At 39.5% G+C, this 19,522-nt stretch overlaps 2 protein-coding genes across 4 annotated transcripts in view; one reads left to right on the top strand and one right to left on the bottom strand.

The window, feature by feature from the left end:
- The window catches only part of GRB10 (growth factor receptor bound protein 10), a 278,478-nt gene that overhangs the window by 70,934 nt on the left and 188,022 nt on the right, over window positions 1-19,522 (top strand). For all 3 annotated transcript variants that reach the window (XM_036737462.1, XM_036737459.1, XM_036737460.1), the window contains exon 3: window positions 14,123-14,220. Coding sequence is in view for 2 of the 3 variants with exons in the window: in XM_036737459.1 (XP_036593354.1) it covers window positions 14,170-14,220 (51 nt within the window). In the remaining variant the exon portion in view is untranslated. The remainder of the gene's footprint in view (window positions 1-14,122; window positions 14,221-19,522) is intronic.
- On the bottom strand, window positions 6,954-7,818 carry LOC118830582 (60S ribosomal protein L29-like). The gene has a single exon (XM_036737464.1). It carries the CDS (start codon window positions 7,760-7,762, stop codon window positions 7,055-7,057), a length of 708 nt encoding a protein of 235 aa, XP_036593359.1. The 5' UTR covers window positions 7,763-7,818; the 3' UTR covers window positions 6,954-7,054.

Here is a 19,522-nt window from a genome sequence, read left to right as displayed (position 1 = left end):
TCCAAAAAATGTCCCCAAATGTAGAAATCATTCGTGATAGTTTAGTATGAGAACAATACATATTGGTGAAAACCATTAGCAAAAACAGACACTTGAGGTTGTTTTAAGAGAGACAGCAAGCTTATTTACTCTTTAATAACAAATTATAATTTTTTTAGTACACATTTTAAAAAAATGACTACTTCCGTCACAAATGTGAGATGTTTTGTGTTTATTTAGGCCAACCTGAAAAACTTAAAATCCATCTTCCAATTTGTGTGTAGATTGTAAACAAAAGAGATGCTTTTCTTTATTGATCCTAAATGATTTCCACAATGGAGGGAGGCATCACAGGCTAGTGGACAGAGTGGTGGACTTGAAGTCAGGAAGATCTTGATTTGAATCCTACCTGAGACAGTTAATAGCCATGTGACTCCAGGCAATCCACTTTGACTCTGGACCTCATCTTCCTCATGTTAAAATGAAGAGATTATGCTAGATGACCTCTAAGCTTCCTTTATAACTCTAAATCTTATATCCTGTAAATTAATTAAAAGTATAGAAGCACATGTGACCCTGGGCAAGTCACTTAACCCTGTTTGCCTCAGTTTCCTCATCTGTAAAATGAGCTGGAAAAGGAAATGGCGAACCACTCCAGCGTCTTTGCTGAGAAAACCCCAGATGTGGAATCATGATGAGTCAGATATCATCGAAATGACTCAACAACAGCAACGCCACAAATAGACTACGTTCTTTCTTCACCTGCCATGGGGGGTAGTTTTGTAAATGCAGGATTATTATTATGGTCTTCCCAGATGCTGAAACATTTTGCTTACGGGACAAGTTTTGATTTCTTATTACCACATGCCAAAGTCTGTTTTTAAGCTTTTTCTTTACTCTCATAGAAGAGTCCTCTTTCTTGATTCTAATATTGTTGACTCAGCATCAGAGTGATGGTTCAGGGTTGCACGCTTTCTTAAAACAGGTGAACGGGAGCTGAAAAGTCAGTCAGCATCATTGTAGGTAGTTCAATTTAAATCTGAATTTGGGAATCCAGTCTGATTCTCGTTAGTGGGGATACCTTTTATAAAATGAAATATCTCTGTCTCAATGAGTGCTTATTTCTATTCAGCGAGGGTTTAAGTGTGTACAGTTTGCTAGGCACAGATGTATGCAAAGGTAGCAGAACAGTGCTTGCCCTCAGTGAGCTTATGTTCTCCTAGATGGAAATAACATGTACACACATCCCATCTAAAAAATCTACAAACTAGAGTAATCTTTTGGAGGGGGCACTAACACGTGGAGTAAGGAAAGGCTTTTGGTAGGAGGTGGTTCTGAGAGGTGGAGGTGGGACGAAAGTACGTTCTATATGTATGAAGCATAGCTTGTCCAAAGGTGTGGTGATGATGGGAGATAGAGTATCATTTATTAAGATCAGCAAGTAGGCCAGTTTGGCTGGAATGTTAATGTATGTGTGGCAACTTGGTGGCACGGTGGATTATGTCCTGGACTCAAGATGGTCTGAGTTCCAATCCTTCTTCAGGCACTTAGCCAGGTATGATCCTGAATAAGTCATTTAAACTTTCTAAGCCTCCGATTCTCATCTATAAAATGGGAGGTGGAGGGGGATTTAATGGTTTCCAATTGGTAAGTCTAGGATGAGCCCTATGAGATTAGATCTGTGTTGTATTGTATCGTGAGTTCATTGAGGTCAAGATTAGGGTCTTCTTCAGCTTTGTGTCTTCCCGCACCATCCCTTCAACCCCACACAAGCTTCGCCACCTAATAAATAGATCCTTAAGATGTTTATTAGATGAATGAATATTTGCTAAACTCATTCTCAGCTCCTTCCTCTTCCTTTCATTCCTGCTTACTCCAGAGAATCCTATAACCAAAAGTCATCCGCATTAATTAGTAAGCAGGCATGTTCCAACTTCATGATATAACATTTTAATCAGTGCGAAACTGAAGCATACCAGGGTTTCTTTCATAATTAAAAATAATTTGTTTAAAGGGTTCTTCCAAGTCAAATGTAAACCAGAGAGTACTGCATCTAAGGGGCCTAAACCGCATGAGGAATTTAAAAGTCATGATGTTTAATTTTAACTTTGTGTACATATACTTTGTGGTGTTTTGAATCCTAGCACATTGATCATTGGTCTAAAAAGGAGCCTGTGACTTTAAAAATAATTCCTAATTTGAAGTTGAGGAAGTAAAGGACGAGCTATGGACATTTTGCTGCTTACCTGAAACTTTATAGTCGTGTGGTTTTTTGAGGGGAAAGGGAGGAGGTAGATTTCAGCTTTTGAAAATCTCACTTTGAAAGCTTTTATGTGGTGGGTAAGTTATCACAGTATTCCTGGGGACTAGTCAAATAAATCTTATGCTTTAGTGAAAAGCTAGAAAATAATCCCCATGCTTCACATTACAAGCACGTTGTTTGCTGAGTAGATTTTCTTTTAAACTTAAAAGCTTAACCAGATGTGGAAAAATGAAGTCAGTAACCTTTAATGGTTGCAAACCTGTCTGTTTGCTCCTCCTTATCGGGTTGTAAGTTTGCCTCCTCTTGCGTGGTTCTGCAGATGGTGAAATGCCGGGAACCTCTGCAGTTAGTGGGTCGAACATTTTTTCTGTTATTTTCACACATTAGAATTTTAAGACAATCTGCATATTGAGTGCAGAGTGAAGGATCTGGCCACACGCCCTGCTTCTTGGAACTACCCTTGAGTTTCATGGCTGTTGGTATTCTGAAGCAAAGATTTCTTTCAGGGACCTAAAATATCCCATCACAACTCAAAACGTTAATATACGACCCAAAGTTAACAGGGAATTTATTAGGTACTCAAACGGCACTGAGGTCTCACTGATGTGGGTATTCCCCCGGTGATGCATCTCCCCCACATCTCCATATCCTGTGCAGCTCGTCCATGCCCTTCAGGGCCGACCTACTCACTAGGACCCTTTTTTGCTTTCTCCTCATATCATGAGGAATTCCAGTGGGACACAGAACCTGACCAGCATTTTTTTTTAACTTCTACTTTTTCTGCGATGAGATCTCCAACTTTGCTTCTCTGTGTAATTCCTTGTTTTTTATGTGTTGCAGCCTTAGGTAATGGGTTTAAATTCCTGCTTATTTCTCCATTACACATGAACAAGTCCAGGATTTTGTTGCTCTTGGCCAGAAGTGGGTTTTAAGATTTAGAGCAAAGAGTGGGTGCAATGTAATCTCGAATACGGTATGAATTATAGCTCAGAACAGCAGCAAGCCAGAAGGAATTTCTGAGAGTAAAAGCTGGTAGCTTCTCAGGGTTGGTTTCACCCAAGGATCCATCAGACCAATATGTTTGCTGTGTAGCTGCCTGGGGCATGGGGGTACTGGCTCGAAGTGTGGCTAGGGTAGGCAATAGACATGCAGTAGCTATAAGTGGGAACAGGTGGCTGTTGTGTAACAAATATACAAACACAACAAACGTTTGTTAAGCCCCTGTCCAGTCTGGAGTACTGTTAGTCTAAGGTGAAGGGACATAGCTTTTGCCCCCGGGGAACTTACAGTCTATTGGGAGGGAGGCCAGAAAGGAGTGAAGATAGCTATAATGCACACTATTACATAGTAAGTACAATAGGGAGTTACAACACAAAATGCTATTCAAGGCCTGAGGGGGAAAGGTCATTACTGACCAAAGGGAGTCGGGAAAGGTGCGGGGGAGTTAGTTAAGGTCAGGCTGGCATGGATGAGAGCAGGCAACTGGTGTCAGGGGTAGATAAAGTCAGGAGGACAAGGTCTCTATGAAAGGGGCATGTGGTTGAGTATGTCGAGCACGGAGAGGTCTCTAGCCCACTGGGTCAGAATGCTTTGGACTTAGACAGTCCAGGGCTTTGATAGCCTCTGGAGGCATGTTAACACTTTATTTTATCACCTGGATTAGCAAGAGTTCTTTGTTTCTTTCTCCTGGATTTTGATGTAATTTCTCTCTTTTCTATATACTGGCTGGGGGCTAGGAACCTTATTAGAGGTTCTGTAGGTATGCCCGTGTCCCCTCAGAAGGTGAAAGGGCTGTCTTCTTTGGTTGGTTTGTCATCCTCTTGGGAACCTTTCTCCTGAGTCCTGCATTGTATGGCTCTCATGGATAGTGCTGGCTTAGAATCAGAATGTCCTGAATTAACAGTCCAACCTCAGGCTAGCTGTGTGATCCTGAGCAAGACCTTCAGAGCATTGAGTCTGTAGAACGGGGTTAACATCTCAGCCATGTGGTGGTTCACAGCCTTAGAGTCACGTTTTATTCTCCACTTTCCCTCACTCCTCATGGACATTGAGCTGCCCGGTGTGGTTGGTTTTATCTCTATAACATCTCCAACCCCTTGTCTTCATTCACAGAACAAAAAGCTCTAGTTCAGGCCCCTTATTATCCCTTCCTAAATGAGTGGTGTCAAACTCAATTAGAAACAGATCCCAATGGGCTGTGAAAAGTTCCCATACTTAGATTTGAGCCTCAGAACAACTCTGGGAGGTAGCTTCTATTATTTCCTTCGTTTTACAATTGAGGAATTTGAGACACAGAGAGATCAATAAAATGACTTACCCAGAGTCACACAGCTAGTAGTCAAAGAAGAATTTGAACTCGGGTCTTCTAGACTCCAAGTCTTACACCCAATTCACTGAGTCATCTAGCTTCCTCTATCTAGGAACAAATACATATTCCTTCATAATTTGATTCCAGCTTTCCTTTCCGGTCTTTGGTACACAGTTCTTCATTTTAGAATCTAAAGGTCCAACTGAAATAATCTTCTTTGTGGTTTTCCCACACCGCATTCTGTCTCCCGTCTCTGAGCATTTACCTAGGCTGTTTCCCATGCCTGTAAGATACTCCTTTCCTCATCTAGTCGTCTGAGAATCTCTCCTCTCTGAATCTCTCCTCTCTTTCCAAGTTCAAATCATGCTCAAGGACTGTTTTTTGGAGGAATCCTTTCCCATTCCCCCGGTTCCTAATGTCTCTGTTCTCCATCAAAATTATCTTGTGTTTACTTTGTATATAATTTGAATCTGCTTATGTCTGCCTGTCGCTTCTCCTGATAGAATGTTGTCTTTTCATTTTTGTACACTTACTTCCTGGTAGGGTATGGTACATAGTAGGCATTTAATAAATGCTTATTTATTGATAGAATAAGAGGGCACATGGAAGGTTTCCTTAGGGCTAAGGGAGTCTGGTGATATTTTCCTTTTCATGGTAGTCATAGGCAGATTTGGGCTTTGAGCTCACTTCATTCCTCCAAATGATTCATGATTTCCTTAGGGCGGCTGCTTTGTCCCCTGCGCTCTCTGTGCATCTTAGTACCTGGACTTCTTGCACTGAAGTCGTCGTCATCATCACCATCATCATCACCATCATCATTATCTGGTAGCCACCTTTCTGGTTTGATGAGACTTTCAGAACTTAGCCGGGCTGGGCCTGGTACCCATTTCACTAGCTCATCCATTGTCAGGTTGTAACTTGACCTTAGAGATTGTACTCCATTAGGAAAGCTTACCATTTCCCTGGAGTCCACAATCTGATATGGCAGTACAAGTTTAGTGACTGCATTAAGAACAGTTAAAGGAAAAGACTGACCACTATAACTTAAACTCTTCTAAAATAGTGCACCTTATAAAAAAACATTGCATCTTTGTAATTTATGTTTTGAGAAATATGTTGATGCCAATGTTTTATACATCCAGTTCTTTAAATATAGGAAAAAAATGAAAGAGGAAATTAATATTTCAGCATTTGCCCTTGGCTCATTTTTGTAGTTGAATCAATTTTTCTTACTTGTTTCAGGTATTAATATATAAATATAATGGGAATTGACTTTGATGAGGATGACCTATTTTAAAATAACTTTATTGATGCTCTTTAATTTTTTTTATAGCATTTAACACAGTGGCTGGCACATAGTAGGTATTGAATAAATGCTTGTTGACTTGACTAACACCTTCCACCCCCCCACCCCCACCCCACCCTCATGTTGCCCCTCCCTTCCAAATAGAATCCTTCCTTCTAACAAATAAAACACAGTCAAGCAAAACAGATTAACCCATAAGCCAGGCCTGAGAAGGCCTCATTCTGCACCTGTATTTTTCCACCTCATGGGAGGAGTGGTTTCACTGGGAGGCCTCTGGAGTTGCCTTTAGTCATTGCATCGATCCGAGTTCTCAAATTTTTCGTTGTTGTTTTCCTTCGAATGATCATTGCCATTGTCAGACATGCGCTAGAACTGGGCTGGCACGATTGGTCCTCATTTTATTACACTTTGCTTTATTCAACTTAGCAGATACTGCTTTTTTAAAATTTTTAAACAAATTGAAGGTTTTTGGCAACTGCGTCAGTGATGCAAGTAAGTCTATTGGCGCCTTTTCCCCAGCAACATGTGCCTACATCATGTCTCTTGTCACATTTTGGTAATTCTTGCAATATTTCAAACTTTTTCCGTCTTTATTTTATCTGTATGGCGATGTGTGTGATCAGCGATCTTGGATGTTACTATTGTAATTATTTCGGGGCGCCATGAACTTTGCCCATATAAGATGCCAAATTTAGTTGGTAAAGGTTGTGTGTGTTCTGATTGCTCCATCAATCTGCCTTTTCCCATTTCTCTCCCTCTCCTTGGGCCTCCCTTCAACAATATTGAAGAATATGACATAAACTTAATTGATAAAGCAGTGGCAGGCTTTGAGGAGATTGACTCCAATTTTGAAAGAATCTCTACTGTGGGTAAAATGCTATAAAATAGCATTGCATGCTGCAGAGAAATCTTTGACGAAAGGAAGAGTCACTTGATGTGGCAGACTTCATTGCTGTCTTATTTTAAGAAATTGCCAACCTACTCCAGCCTTCAGCAACCATCACCCTGATCAAATGTCAAGGCAAGACCCTCTGACTCGCTGAAGGCTCAGATAATGGTTACCATTTTTTAGCAATAAAGTATTTTTTTTCTTATGATTCACCATTTCCTTTATTTGTACAAAATAGTGAATAATCATACCCTGGCTAGGAAAAAACGGTGGTTTAGGGTTTAAATAAGTCCTTCTGTCCTGAAGCGTCTACTTTGAAGGCTTGGGACTAGCAGCTTTAGCCCCAGCATCTTTGGGTTTGGACTCGGCGGCCTTGGGGTCAGTAGGCTTAGCAGCCTTGGAATCACTGGGCTTCGGGGCCTTAGGATCAGACTTGGCTACCTTGGGACCGGACTTGGAGGCCTTAGCATCAGATTTGGTGGCCTTGGGGCCAGATTTGGTAGCCTTGGGATCAGACTTACTGACCTTGGTGGCAGACTTGGTGGCCTTGGGGTCAGTGGGCTTGGCAGCCTTGGGGTCAGTGGACTTGGCGGCCTTGGGGTCAGTGGGCTTGGCAGCCTTGGGGTCAGTGGTTCTGGCAATCTTAGAGTCAGGCTTTGTGATCCTGGAGCCTGGACATTTGATGCCGACCCTAGGGCCTGGATGCTTGCTGGCCATCTTGTGGCCAGCACGCCGGGCACTGGCCTTGGGGATCTTGGGCCTGAGGAGCTTGGCCTTGGAGGCCTTGGTGCTCAGGGCCTCGATGGCCTCTGCTCTGGCCTTGATGGCTTTGGCGTTGTTGGCCTGCATCTTCTTCAGCCCCTTCTTGTTGTGTTTCTTGGCAAAGCGCATGTTTCTTAGAAACTTGGGGTCAACCCCTTTCAGAGACTCGTATCTCTGTGACCTAGGCTTCTTGATGCCATTTCTGTGCCATTTCCTTGATTGGTTGTGAGTGGTATGGTTCTTAGACTTAGCCATTTTTACACCGCAGCCTGCGCTAACAGGCGCTCCACCGACCGGAAGAGGCCAAAGCGAGAGAGGGAGAAAGAAAAGCCAATAAAGTATTTTTATTTAAGGCATGTAGATTTTTCTAGACATAATACTATCATACACTTACTAGACTATGGTATAGTGTCAATATAGCTTTTGTATGTACTGGGAAACCAAAAAATTCATGTGACTCACTTTATTGAAATATTTACTTAATTGTGGTGGTCTGGAACTGAACCCGCAATACCTATCTCTGAGGTGTACCTGTAGTTATGTCCTCCTGGTTTTGCTCATTACTTCACTCGGAAGTGAAGCTTGTGTTTTTATCTTGACAACCCAGAATAAAACATGGAGAGGCTTGTTTAGAAAATTACAAATACTCTAAAACTTGTCATTAGAATATTGTTTAATACAAAGTAGAATTCAGAAGGTTTTTCTTTTTTTCTTTTTGGTCTTAAGAGATAGCATGGAGACTAAAGACAGTGATACTATAGTGAGCATAAATTGAATTTGTTTGTGTGGCTTGTGCTATTAGGGTAGCTGCTCTTTCTGCCTATCAAGGAGAGTGAGACAGAGAGAGAGAGAGATGGAGAGACAGAGAAAGAGACAGAGAGAGAGAGAGAGTGTGTGTGTATCAGTATGTATTTGATTGGGGGTGGGCTGTGCTGAGAGAGTGGTGCTGTGTTGTCATTCACCCTAAATTGGATGAACAGAAGACTCATTTTTAATTATATTCTCAAGAATGGAATATATGATAGACAATTTATGTCCAAGTAGAAAATCAGATTGAACTGATAAATTTAAAAAATACTTTCTTTGCACTGGATGTCTTTTTAAAAAAATGAGGTTAAAAAGGATAGGGTGGAGACAATGTCCTTTCTTTCAGAGGTGACTGTTTCTTGTATTGGTACGGGTTATTTTGATCCCTTACGTCATAGACAAATGATTTTCTGTCTGCAGGTTCAATGTGTATGTGTGATTGATGGGATCGACTTCATTAAGCGATTATTGTTTTCTCACTTCCTGCAGATTATCCAATGAACGCTGAGGAATGTTGCTTTTGAAATAAGCATGTCTTGCAGAATTAGGAGACCTTGCCTAGAAAAACTGCTGGTGGTAATTGTGGGGAATTCCACTGATGCAGGAGTAGAAAAAAAAAACAGTGATTTTAAAATATCCAGGTTTTGAAATGTATTTAAATCTTACCTTTTGGGAGGTTGCTAATGTTTTATTAAAGAAAGAAAAAGAAAACCAAGACCGTAGGTAAAGACAGCTTTGTTTCAAAGTCCTAGAGGTCCAAAATCACTGTGATATGGGATTAAAACTTTTAGTCATAAGGTGTTTTTTTGTAAATTTTTTTATTCATTTTAAGCTTGACAACAAAATGAGAAAAGAAAAAAAGAATATTTTCATGTATACAGCAGAACATAAGAGGATTCAATATAAAAAAATAAATTAACATTTCAAGAAAATTTATATAATTAATGCTACGTGTTTTCAAAGCTACCCAGCTTTTCTTTGCTTCCTTCTATGTTTTCTGCTGTGTACTTTTTATTTTGTTTTTTCTCCTTCTTCCTCCCCCGACCTAGAGAAGGCTACAATCAATCGCAAATATGTGTGTGTGTGTGTGTGTGTGTGTACGTGTGTACATATATACATAGATATCTGTAAACATACATATATACACTCATACACACATATGTAAGACCATATGATGCTTATTTCCATTAGTTATCTCATTCTCTGGAGGTGGATAGCATCTTCCAGTCATAAGGTTTTTTAAAAAAAAATCATTTCTTTGCCCTATCATCTCATTGGAGTTACATCCCATCCGGCTCTCTAGTATATATTTTTGGGATGTCCTGCCATTGCTACAAAGTCAGAATCGCCAAACCTAAACATTTTCTTTGGTTCCAGAGCAGCTCCCCATCCCAAACTGTGTGTCTTTGTCATCATTGTTCTTTTAGTAACCTAGTCTTAAAAGCTTGGGATCATCTCTGCTGGATCTTCCTTTATCTGCCATATCCAGGCTTTCACCAACTTCTATCATTTTTTCTTACCACTTTGAAACTAATTCTGCTTGTGACTTATTATCTAATAGGCCCGCTCAGATCATGTCTCTGCCTTGTTCAGAAGCTGTCAGTGACTCCTTGATGCCTCCTATATCAAAGCTAGATTCCCCTTTTGATTCTCCATAACCCGACTCCAATCTACATAATCAAATGAAGGCCTGGGGAATAGTGGAGAGGTGCTGCTTTTGGATTTAGAGAGTCTGAATTCGAATCCCTGCCCGCTTTACCTATACTGTGACTTTAAGAAAGTTAGGTCACATCTTAGTTTTCCATTCCTTAAAATGATGGAGTTGGTTAGATCAATGTTGCCAAACTCGTAATAGCAGTAGCTCTCTGTAGACTGCATATTGATTTAGAAAACTACAAATTAGCATTATCTTGTATTTTTATTTATTTTTTAAACTATTTCCCATTTACATTTTAATCTCATTCAGGATATAGAGGGGAGTTTTGCGGACCACAGCATTTGTTTGACACCTGGACTAGATGACCTCTGAGTTCCCTTCTAGCTTCAAATCCTTTCCTTTTCTTTTAAAATACTTGGTTTTGTTAGGCTTTTAACTAAATTTAAGCCCCTACTATTGTCTCGAGTCAATAGATTTTAGAGTAATTAGATTACCTTGAGGATTATTGATTCTTTCTCTTCCCAGTATTCTATTTAAGTCACTAATTAGACCTAGGAGGTACAAATGGCAATCAATTACAGAATTATGGCTCACAGGCTTTCATTTAGCGTTGGATATATTTTTATATGTATGTATTTTCTCCCCCACTAGAATGTAAGCTACTTGCAAGTAAGAATTATTCATTCTTTGTGTATCGTCAAAACCTAGCACAGTCCTCGTTATATAGTAGATGCTTAATTAATACTTGATTAATTGATTAAAGAATAAATCAGGTATTGTTCCAATGCAGGCAAAGCTATTAATAAAATTCTTATTAGAATATGGCAAAATGCCTTCCTAATATACAATAAAAATTTTAAATAGAAAAATGAATAAAAATGGAAATAGTATATGAAAAGGAAGAAAAAAGTGAAAATTACTCTCTTTATTCCCCAGGCTATTTTATTCTTAAGCAAAATTTTAACTGTTCTAACAAGGTGATTCAAGTGCGTTCTCTTGAGAGGTTGTGAAACATTACATTGGATATCAGAAATTTGCCCCAAGCGTTTATTTTGTTCATGGCAGCATTTTGGAGACATTTCAGAAGCAAAATTCATTAGAAGTTAAAAGATAGATTCAATAGACAGCCAGAAAAAAAAATTACTTAGTTGAATTCATCTTTTAGAGCAAAGGTGAGGATCAGCTTTTTATGTTAATAGTGTCAAGTGCAGGATGCCTAAAGAGGCATAGAAGAATAAAGACATTGATCTTTATAGATTAAAAACAGTGGCTTATTCTAGTTGCAAGAGAGTGTTTTGCAAGGCTGGTTAAAAGGCTTGTTGAAAGGAATGGAAAGGATAAAGAAACCTGATAGCCCTGTAGAGAATCAGTCTCTCCTTCATCACATTTTACATTTCAGTTACAGCTTTTAACCAAAGATCAGTCAAGTGTATTCTAAACGATAGGGCTCAGTTTTTTCTATATGAATTCTAGTTTTCACAACAGAACCATAAATAGGAATTTTGGTTGGATTAAGTGGACTGATCATTTTGTATTTTAATCATATCTTTTTTTTTTAGATACATTTTTATTGACATACCTTTTGCTTTTTTTACATCGCCTAGATTTCTCCTGTACCCATCTCCTCCCCCTCCCAGAAGGCCATCCTCTATTACAAAGACAATTTTTTTAAAGGAAAAAAGAGGAACAATAGAAAAAAAATCAGCAAAACCGATCAATACACTAGAAAACTGAAAATATATGCTTTGTTCCACATCCATGGACTTTCCACACTTGTGCATATCATTATTTTAGGGAAGCACTGTTCGGGATAAATGAACTGATTGTTTCACGGGTTTGACAGGCAGAACACTGAGCTGATCTAAATTCCATTGGTTTTTCCCTTGTGAGTTGACATGAACAGATCCATCCCAGGGCCTCAGTTTTGTTATTTCTTAGGAATATTGTGAAGATTGCTGAGATAGTGTTGGTAAAGGTATTCTACGTGCTCCTGGGGCAAAGCCTGTTAGGCTCCCCCTACATAGCATTTATTATACTTAATGACCTCTTTGGATGTATCCCAAGAGTTCTGTCAGATAGAAGGGTCCCTGAGGTTGCCTGGTTTTTCTGTCTTGTGACTGTAGTCATTTATTTGAGCTGTTAGTATTTGTTAGGGATTGCTTTGAAGAAGGGGCCATGTGGTGTAAAAGGTTTACAAAAGGTTTACCAAAGCAGGACTTTTCTTTTTCTTAACCTTTCCTTTTTATCCAGAGACTATTTTGAAATAGATTCAAATTTGTGGGAGGCAGATTCAGATCTGAATGAATGCTTGAATTTAGTTTATATTCCAAAACATTTTTGGCATGATTTTCATGCCACCAGCAAGAAGGCAGAGTTCTCTGTGGGTAGGGAATGCCGTTCTTGGTGTTGGTGTATTCTTGCCAAATTGGCTTCTTGGGCATGAGGCTGCCACCTTTAAAAAAATTCCCTTTTGTAAGTTTTGTTTTTTGGCACTAAATCTAGGAAATACTTAGAACTATGATCACTCAATATCATAAGAGATTTAGGATTGGAACGGACCTTAGAAAGATCACTAGTACAACCTCCTCATTTTACAGGAAATTGAAACTCATGGTGGGTAAATGACTTCTCTAAGGGCACACATCTATTAAGTTGCAGAACCAGCATTCATACTCAGGTCCAGTGACACCAAGTTTAGCTCTTCAAGGTCAAGGTTCTCCTCTCCCCCTTTTCCTCCCAATCTCATCTCCCTCCCCTTCCTCAGCCCTCTCCCATTGACTCTCCTCTCTCCCTTTCCCCTCACCTTGACCCTTCCTTCTCCCTCCCATTTTCCCTTCCCCACTCCTTGCCCTCCTTTCCCTTTCCTTCTCTCTCCCCTCCCTTTCCCTTCCTCCTCTCCTTTTCCTTCCTTCTCTCTCTTCTCTTCCCCTTCCCCTTGGTCCTCCCCTCTCCTTTCCCTTTTCTCCTCTCCCTTCCTTTTCCCTCTTCCTTTGTCTCTCCCTTCTCCCTTCCCTTTCCCCTCTACCTTCATATTCCCCCTACCCCCTTGGCCTTGCCCTCCCCCTTCCCTTTCCCCTTCTTCCTCCTCTCCCTCTCCTCTTTCATCCCCTTTGTCTTTCCCCTTTGCCCTCCCCTATAGTCAAGGAAAGCAAATTCTCCCAATGGTTATATCCAAAAACGTGTGTCTTATTCCTATCTTTGAGTGCATTGCCAGGGTTCTTTCCATGATATTTAGATTCGAAAACAACAACCTTGGAATGATATAGTGCTAAATCTGCTCGGAAATATTTCTGAGTAAGAGCACTTTGGGAAAACCCTGCTTTCAGTAGATCCAGGTAGCACTGAACCAGTTTCTGCTCCTCCTGGGGATGACTGTTCATGAAAAAAGAGCACAGTTTTTTTGGGAGCAGACTAAACTTTTCATTTCTAAGACTTAATTTTTGCTGAAACTTCTTGACGAGATAACTGTGCATGTTACTTCTCTAAAACTATTAATCAAGTGGATTATTTTTCATTGGAAATCTTTCAGAAGTAGATGGGCATGAACCATTCATTAGGCAACCCCAACCATTGGTGGTTATGTTTAATGCTGCACTTCTGGATGTAATTAGCAAATGAAACAAATTGCTAGCATTAGCTTAAGGAGAGGCTAAATGGTCACATGGCTACTAAGTTTTGGAAATCCGTTTCTCCCCATGCCAGAGACAGTGACATCCCAATAGCACCATCCCAAAAGAATCTTCTCATGACCCAGACCATCCTGTCCCCTAGTTGAGGGATTCATTTCTGTGTGTCATGGCTCCACTGGGTGTCTGTTGAAGCCTATGGGCCCCTTCTTAGGAATAATGCTTTTAAATGGGTGAGATAAAATAGATAGGATTAAAAAGGAAATCAGTTATATTGGAGGACAGTTATCAAAATACTAAAACAAAACAAGTTAGGTTAAGAGCGCCTGCGCCAGGATATGATCTGATGCATAATGCTAGAATAAAAAGTTGCTTTATATTAATGAGAGACTTACCAGGTCTACAAATTGAGATGGCCTAGGGGTGCTAGAGATTTTGTTATCCCTATACAGAAGTTTTTTAGTAGTAACAAGCAGCATAAACTTTTCCTTTGCCTTGGTTGCTCATGGTTGGTCTTTGTTGCAGGTGCAGTGCCACAGTCAATGTAATTTGAAGAAAGCAAGAAAGAACCAATGGCTTTAGCTGGCTGCCCGGATTCCTTTTTGCATCATCCATATTACCAGGTATGGGTGCTTGTGTGGTCCTGGTGAAATCAGTCAGATGTGAGCTAGGGTGAAAAAAAAAAAAAAGAAATCATCCAACAATAAATTCTAGTTTTGCACAAAGGAAATTCCTGAGATGGAACTACAGAAAAGTTGATTAGTAGAAAAGGGTAGCTAGCCCTTTTCTTGGCTTTAACTCCCTGCACAAAAATACATCCCCTTCCCTTCCATTCCCAGAGAGCTGTCCCTTATAATAAAAAATTTAAAAAGAGGGGGGAAAACAATTCAAGAAAACTCACCAACACATCCAAAAAGTCTGACATTACCTGTAGTTTATGTACTCATAGACTCCTATCTTTTCAAAGGAAGAAGGGAGGTGCCTTCTCATATCTATTCTTTGAGGCTAAGCTTGGTCATTCATAATTTCACAGCATTAATTTTCAGTTATTATCATTATAGTCATTTTATATATTGGTTTTTTTTTTTCTGGATCTGCTTATCATTCCTTTTGTATCAGTTCTTATATAAGTTTTCTTGTGCTTCTTTATATTCATCATTTAGTATCAGTTCATTACATTTTTGTTCTACAGTCTGCTTAGCCATTCCCCCAATCAACGGGCATCTACTTTATTCTTTACTATTACAAAAAGTCCTGCTATAAATGTTTCTCTGTATGTAAGGCCTTTCTTTTATCATTACTTCTTGGGAGCCATGGAATCTCTGTGTCAAAGGTATGGGCATTTTAGTTATTTAGTTGGCACAATTCTGAATTATTTCTCACAATGGGTGGACCACTTAGCCCACCAACTGTGTATTTCTGTGCCCCCCCCCCCCCAACTCCTCACCTTTTCATTGGAGATTTTAACTGCCGAGACTAAAATAAATAACCTGGTATTCTGAATCAGGTAGGCACTAGGTAATCATCACTCAGGTATTATAATAGCAGGTGGGAAAAGTTTCTTAGGGTATGATGTTGAAATGTTCTCTGGAAAGCTTTAGCTTAATTTGCAAGAAAGTCCAAAGAGAAAAGTTTAGTAAGAAGTTGTTTTTTGCCCAGAGGTAGCAAAATTTAATGATTTTGTAGCTTTCCAGTTGTAAATGATTTAAACATTCTAGAGAAGCTGGCTTGGAGTTGTGACCGAATGTATAAAACATTAAACTGGACCAAACCCTATTAGCTATTTAGACCAGCCTCTCTTACCTCTGATAGTGGCATCAAAGGTGTTTTATAGGAGACCAGAGTTGGACTTAATGGTAACTTTAGTGGATTAGAGAGGTATTTCCCAACCTCTAATTTCTCTCCTTTTTCTTAATAACCTATTATTGAATTATCATGGGAATTCCTATGAAATCTTCTTAAGCCCATTTGCTGATTTCCATTTTTATCACCTCAGTGATATGTTATAGAAGGTTCTTTTTCAGGCATCGGGAGATGATGCCTCCGGTTTCTGGCATTCTTAAATAACTGTGCAGTTTAAGGATCATATGAACTTGGATCAGATCTCCCCTCGCTCTTCATCTTTCCACATGGCCCAGTCTTAATGTTTACACCCATCCTTTTTTTCCTCTTTAACCTCTTTGTAGAACGTAAGCTCCTGAAGGGAGGCCCTGTTTCACCTTTGTGTTAATATTGTCCTGCCTAGCCCAATGCCTGGCATCTAGCCTGTCCTTAATAATGAGTTGTAGGTTGTTCCTTTGATCATTTTTGTTGCCTTCTCTGAATTATGTCTGTCTTTAGGTAGAGAATGATGACTACATGAAAAGTTTTAGATGTAGTTTTTAAAAATAGTTTCTTTAAAAGAGATTCACATACTGCCTTGAAAAATGATATAACTTTTTCCAAGGGGGGAAAAAAAGGTGGGGCTGCTTTTCCTAACAGGAATATATCTCAGATCATTAGTCCAGTGATGATGTATTGAATACTTACTATGTTCAAGTCACTGAGTCAACACCCTGCAAGCAAAAATTAGGAGAGGAGTAGGTTCCTTGCCCTCATTGAGTTTATAGTCTAGTACGGGAGATAAGGCTTGTATGTAAATAGCTATAAGAGAAGATTAGATATTTCATTTATTTAAATTTTTGATGCTAAACCAGTATTGGTTAAAAGCCAAGAAGAAGGAATGGAATTTGATAGCTGCTCTATGTAAAAGCTTGGTTGTGGAAGAAGTCTTCTTGGTGTACTTGCTGAGGGTATATGTTTCTGTGGATGGATGTCTGTGATTTTAAGTTAGACAACCATCTGATGTCTCATGCTTTTATTTTTAAAAAAAATTTATTTTTACATATACTTTATTTTATATATTTTTATATATGCTTTATTTTGACTTTATTTAAAAATTACTTTTCTCCTCCTTAAAGCACCGAATTCTGATTAGCTTCATTAGCTTGGCCACAGATTTTAGTCTTAACCTTGTTTAACCTTCTCTTAAGCCTAGCCTTGGTGTTGTTGGTCACCAGAGTTCTAGGTAAGAGAGTCTAGATGGGTCGTTGCGAGACCATTATCACTGCTACGAAAACATGGTTAGCGGCAGCTTTCCTGAAAACTGCCTGAGCAGTGTCATTTTCCAGCGTGAAGGGCAGCCTGTCTGTTTTGCTTTTGAAAGAGCGAGATATTGGCTCATAAGCTGGTATGCTATGATGCTACGACACTTGTTGATTTGATGCTTTTTTGTTCTCTCTAACCCTCCAATGACATTTAAAATGTCACGTTGGTGCCAGAAAGAGCAGCAAAGTAGGTTAAAGGCTATACAGAACTTTATTGCTTTTAGCTACTATATTTACTGCTCAAATCACCAAAGACTGTTTATCCAAGATTCTCTTTCCCCTACACCAGGGAACTGTTTCAAGCCGGCATTCTCTTGGAAACAGTATTCTTTGTAGGGGGAGGACACGTTGGGAGGAATTCAGCAGCACTTCTTAGTGGCTTTTAAGAGCCCTTTCTGAATTTTCTAGCTCTAGTAAAAATCTAGTCATACAAGTTGGCAGCTTTTGTCATCTGTTCCTGGAAAATCAGATCACAGTTCCAGAAATTCTCAGAAAATGAGATGATTTACATTGAGGTTCCCCACTTGTGCAATCTGTCTCTGTTACAACAATTATAGATATTCCCCAGACTTCTCTACTGAAAAATGACTTCCTCACTTTTAAATATACGGGTGCTTAAACAGTTCAATTGACTCAATATTAATTGTGGCGCAGATAAGATGTGTGGCTTATCTCCTAAAATTGAATATTTTACATGGAGGTTAAGGGAGGGAGGGACTAAAATTGTTTCCACTTAATTATTCTGATTTATGTGTTAAAATTGACAGTGAGCAGAGTGGAGTGGGTGGGTGCATCTGATTAACCGTTAAGGCATCATGTGATTCTTTCAGTCCGTCATGTTCAAGGGAGGAGCATTGGAAGTAGTTCAGAAAATAAATTTTGTGAATTACCATATAAAATGTAGATCTAGTAAGAAATATGGAGACGCGTTGTGATATTGGGCACAGTGTATTGATTCTGGAGTTGGAGAATCTGAATTAGAATTGGAAAAACTTAGATTTAACTTCTCACCCTGACACTTCTATGATGTAAGTTAGTTGTTAGTCTGTCAATCTCAATTTCTACATATATAAAGGGAAGATAATCTCTGTCCGCTTCAAAGGGTTTTCATGACATAAATGCTTTACAAAACTTACAGTACTATAAAAATATTTAATATAAAATACATACCATTTCATTATCAAGCCACTCATTTTGTGAATAACCTTGAGAGTGAACGAAGACAGTAGTGAAAACTGATAGCTACATTGCAGTATTCATTTTTCTTTTTGCAGGTACATACCACTGCATCACTCTCTCACCCTGAACTCCAGTAACACTGGCCATTCCAGGGTGTCTCCGTCTTCCCTCCATTGCTGGAGTAAATAATCTGTAGCTTTTGAAAATCTAGACCTGTAATGATACCCTTTTACCAAAAATTTGTGCCGTTAGAGAATACTTGTGCTTTTTCAGATCCTGTGTTACTTTAGAACTTCAAGGTGGTCAATCACTCATCATCCAGATTGAGTGACCAATTGAAGCAAAAGTGAAATATCCTTTGCCTGCAGAGAACTTACATTCTATCCAAAGATATTTGTACGTATGTAAATATATACAAGATAATTGATGATTATTGTTATTTCAGGATTATCCTAACAATTATAGGGATTTCGAGGGGAGGGGCGGTATCAGGAAAGGCTTCTTGTGGGAGGTGACATTTTTTCTGAAATTAGAGATTCCAAGACAAGAGAGGGCATTCCTGAGATGGGGGCTGCCTGTGCAAAGGCACACAGGTGGTAGGACTATTATGCGCAATAAGATAATCCTAAAGAGGTATTGCACATAAATGTTTAAACTGATACACATTCTCCCAGTAGAATGGAAGTTTGAATCCTGGATTCTCTACTTACTACTTGTTTGATTCTGGGCAAGCCACTTACTTGGCCTCAGTTTCTTCATTTGTAAAAAGAAAAAGTTTGGACCTGATGGTCCCTGAGATCCATTCTAGCTCCGGATCTATCATCCTATTTCCTTTCCCTTAAATTTTCTTTTATCAGCTTACCTCCAAACTTGGCTTAACCTCAGAAGCCCTTTGGAGGGGGTGGGGGTGGGAGGGAGGTATTTCTAGTTTCCCTCTTTGTGCTTGATTCAAAGCCCATGGGCAGTTTCTTTTCCATTGTCCCAGTCACAGATGGCCTATTCATTTTGCCTAGGCTTGAGCTAATCACTGGGAAAGCTTTAGTTGTCCTTTTTAACCTTCCTGCCCTCCATCATGGAAGAAGAGAACTTAGAAGAAAGAGATTTGGAAGCTTTGAAACCCTGTGTGACCAGGTGCTCTTTCTGAGCCCAGTTTTAGTAAGTTTGCTTTTGCTGTTTGATTTAAAATTGGCTAGTGATTAGACTGCCTGCTATGGACCAGGGTGGGAACCTGTGGCCTTGAAGCCACATATGGCCCTATAGATCCTCAAGTGCAGCCCTTTCACTGAATTCTGACTTCACAGAACAAATGCTCTTAATAAAAGGATTTGTTCTGTGAAGTTTGGATTCAGTCAAAGGGCCACACTTGAAGATCTAGAGGGCCACATATGGCCTCGAGGCCTCAGGTTCCCTACCCCTGGACCAGGCAATGACAACTTTACAGGATCCTTACTTCTGGAGAAGATATAACCATCTCTTTAATCTTCTAATTAGTGTGTTGGCCAAAGTAGAGAGGCTGATTTTTACAGTTATTTCTTTAAAACTGCCTTTTGCTACCAGCAATCACTTCATGGCTAGGGTTGAGATTTCTTAAAGAGCCCTT

Source organism: Trichosurus vulpecula, chromosome 9, assembly GCF_011100635.1.
Source record: "Trichosurus vulpecula isolate mTriVul1 chromosome 9, mTriVul1.pri, whole genome shotgun sequence".
NCBI lineage: Eukaryota > Metazoa > Chordata > Mammalia > Diprotodontia > Phalangeridae > Trichosurus > Trichosurus vulpecula.
Note: the sequence above shows the minus strand (reverse complement) of the source record. Positions and strands in the feature narration are given on the sequence as shown.